Source organism: Poecilia reticulata, linkage group LG16, assembly GCF_000633615.1.
Source record: "Poecilia reticulata strain Guanapo linkage group LG16, Guppy_female_1.0+MT, whole genome shotgun sequence".
NCBI classification, from domain to species: domain Eukaryota; kingdom Metazoa; phylum Chordata; class Actinopteri; order Cyprinodontiformes; family Poeciliidae; genus Poecilia; species Poecilia reticulata.
In genome coordinates, this window is record NC_024346.1 from 3,536,827 (window position 1) to 3,547,339 (window position 10,513).

Genomic DNA, 10,513 nt, shown 5'->3' on the forward strand with positions numbered 1-10,513 from the left:
GCTAGCACAGATCTTACCTTTCTTTAAGCTTTCCTTCCAAGTGACGCTAAAAGTTGGATGAAGTTCCACCATCAGTGAAAGCGAAGCGCTGCTGATTTTACATGTCACCATATCTATGATTTATGCAGCGCTATTATATTATAGACAAACATCTCCTCCCGCTCAGAGGAAACCACTGCGCATGTCTGGAGCTCCGCAGCGAGTAAAGGTGGAGCCGATGGGTGACAACAGACACTAAGTCACGTTATTGCTCGGATTTTACGGCGCCACCTTAAATCCCTGAACTTCACATTTTAACGGACAAAAAGAGCAACGAGACTTGGATGTAACGAGTAACGCGAGAGTTTGTAGAAATGTAGTGAAGTAGAAAGTACAGATACTTACTGTAAAATGTAGTGGAGTAAAAGTAGAAAGTACCCATTATTAAATCTACTTAAGTAAAGTACAGATACACGAAAACTGTACTTAAGTACAGTAACGAAGTACTTGTACTTCGTTACTTCCCACCACTGGCTAATTGCTTCAAAATTTGCCCTTATTATTTACAAATCCAATTCCCCACCAATAGTACAAACACAACATCTTAAACTAGAAAACCTATTTGTGTCACTATGAAACCATCAACACGTTTTGCTTGTCCATCTCTGTTTTTACCTTGCCAATGTTCTCTAAAGCCACCTTCATCTTGTCAGGATGAACGGCTGACAGGACAAAGATGAGAGTTACGACGTCGACGCTGGCCTCTGGAACATTTTCCATCAGATGGTCTTTCGTTAAATCACACTGGAACGCACAGCAGCGCTCGGGGCGGTACAGAGGATTTTTCTGTTTCAACAACACAAAACAAATTACATATACAACCTGCTTGATGATTGGTTGTAAATACTCTCAAGCACAAGCTTTCAAAACTAAACTACACTCTATGATCAGAGCTGCTGATTGTAATTAATTAAAAATGTTTGACATCAACAATCAGTCTGATTTCAATAAATCTTGAATCATGTTTGTCAATTTTTAGTTATTGTGCATTGAAAAAGCAACTAAATTGTTAAATGTAGAATTGGGTTTCTGTAATTAATCAAAAGCAATTCAAAGATTCACAGGTTGAAATCTTACTTTGACAAATTCAACAGCTCGGGGTGAGAAATCACACGCATAAACAAAGATGTTGAGGTCTTCCTCCAGCAGAGGGAAGATGCAGTTTCCTACTCCACACCCAGCCTCCAGCAGAACCAGCTTCTGGGACTCAAACTGAAAAGACATCAGGAAAAATTACAGAACTCACAATTAAATCACTGTTAAATCACAATTTATTTACTATATGCATGTGTTGATATAAGTTCAAATTATGATAAATACAAAAACTTTGAGACAACTACAAAAATCTAACTTTGACATTCCTGTGGAGTTAGTTGTGTCTACCGTTTCTTCAAAATGTATTTATAATAGTGGGGAGCATTATTAAATAACTAAATATCCTGATAAACATTACAGGGACAGAAAAAGTTGTGTGGCTCACCTAAATGAGCCACACAACTTTTGGTCCCATCAATTTCTTCTAGATGCAAAGATTTCCCTCAAAAAATCTTTCAAACATACAATATCTACCACTTAACATGCTGATGGCTGCTTACATCTTTATACCCTGGCATTGTGTTGTACCGAATGTTATCAAGCTGCCAAATTCCTGGTTTTACAGTAAGTCGTATTTGATTTTAATCAGTTGATCATGTTTATTTGAGTACTTTTTGAGAATTATCTCGGTCTGCTAACCTCTCTACATGCTTGGAGCTCCTCAAACTCTCTGGTGGTCCAGTGTCTGTCTTTGAAGAAATTCGTCGTATTTCTTTTGTAAAACAAGTCCCAGTTTTTTTGAGCTTCTTTTTCAAGTTTCATCTGTTTGAAGTCGGACACCAGAGTCCGCTCGCTGCTCAGTCTGTCCAGCTCCTCCTGGCTTAAATGTCTGGCTGTGGAGGTTGTTGTTTGTCCGCATGGAAACGTTTCATCTTTGGATTCCAATTTCACGGTTTGTGTAAGCTCAACTTCGCACTTTTCAATTGCTGTAAGTGACATGATACATTAAAAATGATTGGGTGCCTTGTCAACAAGTAACAATTTTTTTAAAAAGCTAACATCTAGACATTTAAAACTAGAATATAATTTGCTAAACTTTTCCACCGATCGACGCCATCTTGTTCGTTATTTTAACTCTACCGTGTGGAGTCAAAAATAGTGATTCCTTGTCCATTTCATTGGCATCACTTTCTTGACATACATACAACTTTTCAGTAAACATTAAATAAAATGTGAGATGACTTTAATAAATTATTACGTTGAGATTCACGTTTGTTCATTAAAAATTTACTTACAACCAACTTTCGGAAGTATTTTACAGTCGAACCAAAAGCGGAAGTGCGTTGTTGTTTTGCTAATAGTTAGCATCCGCAGGCTAACTTTTTCTTTATTTGGATTGTCTGTTTAACTCAATTGAAACAGCCAGATTTAAGTCGGCGCTTCAGAGGATTTGACGCAAATGTAAGTTTTTAATAATTTCAAAGAAACCGTCGACCATGAATGGGAGTACCAATCCGCTGCTGGATAAAGAGGAGCATGTTTTGAAGCTCGGAGAAAGCTTCGAGAAGAGGCCAAAATCTTCTTTTCACACCATCAGATGTGAGTGTTTGAGGCGCCCCTGTGTATCGACTGAGCCGATCATTTCTAAATAATTACAACAATCTCATTGTTTTTGTTACAAGTATCTTAAAATTCGATTGGTACAATATGGATATACTTTAAATTCATTCCAAAGTAGTACTTGAAAATGTTTGTAGAGTTTAAAATTCTAAATTTTATCTGAGTCAGAGGTTCTTAGTCATTGACAGTCAAAGGTTAATAAAGACTAGGCATAGGAAAACAGAGTGCAATTACTAAACAGTAAGACATTTGCATTTGAAGACTTTATTATTCTTTATTCTACGTTTTTGCACTCAAGATGGATACAGCAGCTATGTTTACTTCTTTATCTACTTCCAGAGAGTTGCACATTTTGCCTGAAGAACCACAAACAAAGCCACACATGTGATAATATTATTGGTAAAAACTACAATGAAGATATCAGTTTCCATAGTTGCTCACTTTAATGTACTTCCAGCAATCTCTGTGATTTAATCTTAGGCCCTCTCACCTGTGTCAGGTTTGGGCTGCCACTATTACTTAGACCTGGAAACCTAAATTTTTATATTTATGAAATTAAAAAAAAATCTCAGTTTTTTTTTAAATAGAACATTCAGGATTTTAGATTTTTATCACGTAAAGAGGCATGGCTGACATGCCAAGATGGTGTTACAGTGGAGGGATGAAATAACGTTTTATACATTATAACATTTTAAATTTTATTTCATATTCACATTTAAGGGTGCAACAATATATAAAGACCTTAAAGTAACAGTAAACATTTCTTGTTCCCTTTAAGAAAGAAAATAATTTTTAGAACATTTTGTTGCCTCTTTTGTTGTAATTTTCTGAATGTTATAATCCTATGTAGCATTAACCTGTAAGTGAAATGAACTAGAGACTACCACTGCAGTCTGTAACCCAGTATTTGAAGCAAATCAATCAAGTTTTATTAGCAGACTTCAGTTCATAAACACACAGAAAGATAAATCATTCATTCATTCATTCATTTATTTTAGATGTAATTAAATATCTGAGATCTCATAAGAATTATAGAGCATTTTAAGCGCATGCTGTTTGGCTTGGTTGCTTCTACATATACAACATTTAATAGAATAACGTTTAATTTCGTGTTTCTGACTCTAGTCAGTGCAAATATTGATGAGTTTCTGCTAACCAGTCTTACATATACTGAAAACAACCAGGTCATCTGTATAAACAAGCATAATATTTTTAAATGACATAATTTGGCATGAAAGCTTTTACAGACACCAGTACATTAGCAGCACAACCTAAAGATTATTTTAAACATGCATATTAAGGGCTCACCAGACCCGCGATTAATGCCTCGATTTCTTTTTCAGATGACTTCAAACCAGCGTCTATTGACACGAGTTGTGAAGGAGAGCTGCAAGTTGGGAAAGGAGATGAAGTTACCATTACATTACCTCACATTCCAGTAAGACTCTGAGGAGGGTGTGGCACAAAGCAACTTTTACATTGCCAGTTAGGCCAGCTTGACAATCCCTAAAACTCCAGTTTGACATATTGGGTAATGAGTAATGTCAGCCATTACAGTTTATCTGTGAATTATGTGGCAACTTTACTATATAAATAAGTAAAGTGTTTATGACTTGGTTAAAATGAGAGATACTGGTCAGCAGTTTCCTTATTAGTAGTCATTGAGATCCATCCGTCTGTTACATATCTCTAAAAATATTTTTACTAATAAATATGTAGTTAGGGAAAATAAAAAATAACAGAAAGTTAAAATCAAACTTGTCTTCCAGGGCTCCACGCCTCCTATGACAGTATTTAAGGGAAACAAGCGACCATATCAGAAGGACTGCGTTCTCATCATTAACCATGACACGGGTGAATTCGTCCTGGAGAAGCTCAGCAGCAGCATCCAGGTGAAGAAAACAAGGTGAGGGGAAAATGCTTTAGACTTCAAGACAAACTAAACAGTTTTTCACAAAACAATCTTAAAGGTCTAATATTGGCTGTATCTGCTGTTTGTTTATGCTACAGGGCAGAGGGGAGCAGTAAGATCCAGGCCCGAATTGAGCAGCAGTCAGTTCGCTCCAGCCAGCCTAGCTCTCAGTTCCGGGCTCCAACCAAACCCGGAACTGGGATCAAAACCTCGCCCTCCCAAACTAAGGACAACCCCTCTCCAGAGCCGCAGCTCGATGACATCAAGAGAGGTGAGGAGGTTCAGCCGCGCACATCAAACTTACCTGAGCGCTAAACATTAAAGGGGCAGTATTATGTATTTTTCAGGTACAAAGTGCCATGTCATAGCACAACCAAGTACCCAAGTTAGCTTCAGCTGTTATAAAAATGCTATATATATAAAATATAACTTAGAAGAAATTTGACTTTGTAATTTAACATTTGACATTGAGTGGAAGCTTGGAAGCTTGGAAACTGCAGCTCAGAGGCGGCGCTAGGTTAATCGAGGCGTTTTGCACAACTGAATGGTTGCCAGGAAGATTAAATGATTTCTCAAACATGTACGAAAGAGTCAACTCAACACTCCACAGTCAAATACACAGCGTATTTGACTGTGTTTCAAATACACAGTCAACCACTGTGTATTTGAAACTGGATAACCAAGAGAAAAAATGAAAGAGGAAAATGTTATAATTTTTGATGTGACGTGAAGCTCATAGAAGGCAATTTTACATAATACTGCTCCTTTAAGAGGCTAAAGATGAGCTTTAGAAGGTTTGACTTGGATCAGTAAGGAACTGTAAACACGCTGACTCCATTCCAACAGAGCTGAGAGCGGAGGTAGAGGTTATAGAGCAGATGAGCAGCAGCGGCAGCAGCAGCTCCTCGGACTCAGCCAGCGCCTCGGGGAGCGGCGACGACAGCAGCAGCAGTGACGGCGAGAACGACGCACCGCGGCCGCTCAGCCAGACCTCCCCCAGCCGCCTCCCTGTGGCCAACGGAGGAGTCGACCGGCAGCAGGGCAACAACCAGCTCATGAACACACTCCGTGAGTTTCTGATTACCGTTCGCTTCGAAGTGTCTCCAGGAAACAGTTCCTCATCTGTTTTCTCTGCAGGAAACGATCTTCAGCTCAGCGAGTCAGGCAGCGACAGCGACGACGAATGAACTCTCCGGGTCAGCCTCGCCTCCCTCACACTCCTCCTCCTCATCTTCCTCTTTTTTGCCTGATTCATTTGTTTCTTTGCTGTGATAGCTGACTCCATCCTAGTGCTGTAGTGTGACTGTATTTTAAAAGTTTTATTTTGGTATTTCCTTAAAGATGGCCACCCAGACACATTAGGAGTTTATTTTTATTAGATGTATATTTTGTTTTGGAAGAGTTTTAGCTGAGAGTGATGGAAGATTATATCTAGAGCATCCATGCATATTTTAAGTACTAAAAGAAGCTAGTTTTATCAGCCAAATACTTCTATTTTTATTAACTTTTGTTTGTATCTCAAAATGAACAAGATAAAGGTTTCAGTCGGAACCACCCACAGCTTTGTCTGACATACCACCGTATGTCAGACAAAGCTGTGAACATCCTCTCTTTATGTTGTTGTTGTTATTAGCACTTCTTTCAGCATGAATCAAACTTACATTCATATACATCCTCTTTCTTTAAATACTAAAAATACTGTACTGCAAAAACAGTATCAATAACCTTTCAGCCATTTCACATTTGATTCTTTAGTGGCTGTTTAGCACCACATAAAACAAGAGAAAACTGAATTTTACCTGCCCTATTTTTCAAAAAGAGATTCTAATGACTTTTTATTAATTATATAGAAAGTGAGGATGTTAAAAGTTGGTATAAAAGCTGCTCATACAAGATCCTTATAATAAATGAATAACATCTTGGATGATGTTCTTTTTCCCCGCCACAAGATGGCAGACAAGATTCAAAATTAAAACAGAAACCTGCTCAATGAAGGACATTCATTGAGTAGGTTCATTTGTAATACCAAAAAGAAAAATGGGTTCTTTCAAACTTGGTTTGGTTTCTCTGGAAGGTAATGTTATGATTTGTTTGTGCTGGATCTTCATTTACCCTAATTGTTACTCGTTGTGTTCATCTTTCTCAAATAGCAACAGATGTAGATTAGAAAATGAGGAAAGTCAACCACTGTGTATTTGAAACTGGATAACCAAGAGAAGAAACGAAAGAGGAAAATGTTACAATTTCCAGTTTAGCTCTTCACAGCTCTTTGATTGCAGACAGTGTTACTATCTGAGAGCCGTGTGTACTGTGTCTACCCTTCAGCTTACAGACACATACAGATTTTCTCATTAATGTTTGATTTTATATGTTATTTTTGGTCTTAATGTCAGGTACTTAAAGCATCATCTCTGTGTTTCAGAGATTTGACTTTATTATTCAGGCCTCCTGAGCCAATCATTGAGGCAGTTATTTAAAACTACATTATAGGAGACTTGAAACAAAAAAAAGCTCATAGGATAACTTTTATTTGTTTCAGACATGTGTTGTTTGTTTGACCCAGATATAAACCAGGCCACAGGACCTTTAAATGCTTTACAGAATGTTAGTTTGGTAACAAAGGTAAATGTATTATAGTCAGAAAATGCCAAAGAATAGAACTCGCCTAGAGAAAGACATTCAGGATTGTTGATTGTGTTCAGTTTACAGTTTTACAGTCTCTCTGTGCAAACAGTATAATTGGTTACTTTGTTGTTGTTGTTTTTTTTAATTAACTGCAAACATTGTTGTGTTTGGTATTATTATTTAGAGTTACTAATAAAGGAAAGATTCAGTATTAAAATAACTAGGTCTAAACATAAAATAGTTTTTGTAAAAGATGTCATAGAGAAAAAGACTTTTTTATTATTACAGAGTGAATCATAATTACATTTGGGAAGTTGTAGAAAGTTTTCGCTCACATTTAAAATGACTTTACATACAAAATAGACTCCAAACTGACTTTGTTCTGTTCTTGTGGAAACGAATGCTCCACTGCTCCAGTTCTGACCTGGATTATTGGGAGCAAAACGTCATCCAGACATGCACTCCCAGCCTCTTGGTCTCAAACTTAAAGTAACCGGCAGACTAGAGAATTACAGCTAACAGAAATTTAAGTGAATATACTTTTATATTATTAAAGTACATAATGTCAGATTTCATCTCTCTCTTTTTTTTACTTTTTTATGCTCCAATTTATCTACATCAGTTGCAGAATCATTGCAAATGCATGCTGTAGCAGTAAATGACAATAACTTGGCATCTTCCCTTTTATTTAAAGGAAGCTGGAAGGTGTTTTTTGCTGGAGGTGATAAAATATAGTCTTTCCTCTAATTTGCAACCTGGGGTTTTGTCTTTCTTCTTCGTGAATCACAAAACAATCCCAGTTCAGTAAGTTAAAGGATTATTCCACTTTTTTTTTCTCGACTTGGTCTTGGATATATAAGCTAGTTTTATTTCTCTAATTTGTCCTCTATGGAGATTTTACTTACATTCACTGCTTTTAAATCATCCCTTTTTATGTGTGATCCTTAGGAGTAAATTCAGATTTGGTAAAACCACAGCCAGATTTGCATATAAAAAGTTTGCTATAATAAATCTCTTTTAGAGTTTAATTTCCCACATTTACAAAAAAAAACAGACATTATGTTGTACATTTGCAACAAAAAAAATAAATCCATGATTAATGGAATATATTTACAAAACTAAGATGTTGTAAAGCCACATTTATTGATTGTTCTGATGCAGTATGATCCTGGATTATGTTGCAAATGTCTGACTTTATAGTCTTAGTAAAGTTGAGTTTATTTTCTAACATTATAATGTCAGAAAATATGTTAGTTTTAAAATCATTAATGTATGTCCTTAACGATTTTTTTAGTGCAAATTTATGACATTTCAACATTGTAGAATATCAATTTTTTTTTGTAAATGTGGGAAATTGTGCCCGAAATTTCAGAGATTTTTTTTTTCTTTTTAATTCACAATGGCTTAATGCTCATTCATATGATTCAGTTGCCATACAAGTTATTTAGCGAAACCTGGTAGCAACTGGGATCATTTAGTGTTTACTTTTAACATCTGAAGTGACAGAAAGCATAAAGAGAAATGAAGTATGTTTAAATTAGAAGTCTAAGCAGGTGGAGGATCTCGTTTGTTCTAAGCATTAAAACTAAAACAAGCTTTTTAGAAGATAAACTCATGTCACCTTCAACCAGGTTAGCATTTCGAAGATCAAAAAATGAATTTAAATAATGAATTTTGTTCTGTGTCCATGTGAAACATATCAGCATCAAATATGAGTGAATGTGTTCTTAGATCCAATTTTAAGTATCTGCAAACTAACTGGACGTATGCTGCATTTATTTTCTCTCTGAAGCCGAGGCTGGGAATAATCATAAATATGTAGAGCTCATTCTAGTTGTGAGCTGGAAAATGAGAGGCTTAGCTATTTGTTTTGGTGCTCAGTACTATGCGCAATACAAGCCTATAACTATATGTTCTCTCCATTTTATGCATGAAAACACAAAGGGAACATGTTTACAGCTCTATGCCGAATGTGGACTGGAAATAATGACTTCCAGCTTAAACGCACTTTCTTCCGTTTTCCACCACGGACTTAGAAAATACAACTTTGGAGTGCAAAGAGAATGCAAATAACCTACCTAGCTAAAGTAACTAGACAAACTAAATTGTCAACTTTCTAATATCCAAGGAAATGTTAGTGTTGCTTAGTTTATTTTTAGGCATCTGGTAAATGTGTAAGGATCGATTGTTGATTTAATGAACTCCAAAAAGAAACCAACACATATTTTTTTTATTCTGTTGTTTCCCATAGAAACTGTAAAAGTCTTGCAAAAGTGTGCAGTTGTTTTACTTACTGTGTTGTATTTGTTATTTTAGTTTTTTGTGTGTCTTAGAAATGTATTTATGTGAAATTTGGATTGTACTAAGTTTGCAAATTTCAGTAAAATAGTTTCCCACATTCACGGTGAGAATTCTGTTTTTACTTTCTGTCAGTGTGTGTACTGAGGTATTTCCCCCCTTACAAATTTCTTCTGTTTCTTTTTTGTCACACTGAAATGTTTTAGATCATAAAACACATTTTAAGACAACACAAACATAACTTGAGCAAATGCAAAAAGCAATTTTGATATCAGTTTGATATAATTTATTACAAGAAATATTATTCAAACCAGGGCTGCACAGTGGCGCAGTTGGTAGAGCTGTTGCCTTGCAGCAAGAAGGTTCTGGGTTCGATTCCGGGCCCCAGTCTTTCTGCATGGAGTTTGCATGTTCTCCCTGTGCATGCGTGGGTTTTCTCCAGGTACTCCGGTTTCCTCCCACAGTCCAAAAACATGACTGTTAGGTTAATTGATCTGTCTAAATTGTCCCTACGTGTGAGTGTGTGTTTGCATGGTTGTGTGTCCTGTGTGTCTCTGTGTTGCCCTGTGACAGACAGGCGACCTGTCCAGGGTGACCCCGCCTCTCGCCCGGAACGTTAGCTGGAGATGCACCAGCAACCCTCCCGACCCCACTGAGGGACAAGGGTGTCAAGAAAATGGATGGATGGATTATTCAAACCAGTGTGGCCCTGTGGGAAAAAGTAATTGTCCTCCCTGATAAATCATGAATTAATCTTGATTAACCACATTATTTGGAAGGCTGAGTTTAATTTCACTAGTCTCATCCAGGCCTGATTACTCTCAGATGTGTAGAATAAAGGAACCACTTAAACAGCACCTGTTTGACAACATGAAGTAGGCAAGAAGAAACAGTAGATGACAAATAGTTAATGAAATCAGTCAGGAAAAGGTTGCCAAGCAATTTCTAATGGTTTAGAACTCCAGTTAGCCACGGTGGGAATCA

At 36.7% G+C, this 10,513-nt stretch overlaps 2 protein-coding genes across 2 annotated transcripts in view; one reads left to right on the top strand and one right to left on the bottom strand.

Annotated features, from left to right (window-relative positions):
* Positions 1 to 2,454, bottom strand: part of mettl6 (methyltransferase 6, methylcytidine) — a 4,683-nt gene extending 2,229 nt beyond the window's left edge. Inside the window, exons 1-4 of the mRNA XM_008430845.2 lie at positions 2,370 to 2,454; positions 1,774 to 2,060; positions 1,117 to 1,251; positions 655 to 825 (exon numbers count right to left, since the gene is read on the bottom strand). Of these exons, the coding sequence (XP_008429067.1) occupies positions 655 to 825; positions 1,117 to 1,251; positions 1,774 to 2,060; positions 2,370 to 2,442 (666 nt within the window). The 5' untranslated portion in view covers positions 2,443 to 2,454. The remainder of the gene's footprint in view (positions 1 to 654; positions 826 to 1,116; positions 1,252 to 1,773; positions 2,061 to 2,369) is intronic.
* Positions 2,455 to 2,553: 99 nt separating this feature from the next.
* On the top strand, positions 2,554 to 7,395 carry eaf1 (ELL associated factor 1). The gene is made up of 6 exons (XM_008430844.2): positions 2,554 to 2,673; positions 4,038 to 4,132; positions 4,464 to 4,600; positions 4,705 to 4,877; positions 5,453 to 5,674; positions 5,744 to 7,395. The coding sequence occupies exons 1-6, from the start codon at positions 2,571 to 2,573 to the stop codon at positions 5,791 to 5,793; spliced, it is 780 nt and encodes a 259-aa protein (XP_008429066.1). The 5' UTR covers positions 2,554 to 2,570; the 3' UTR covers positions 5,794 to 7,395.
* The last annotated feature ends 3,118 nt before the right edge of the window (positions 7,396 to 10,513 follow it).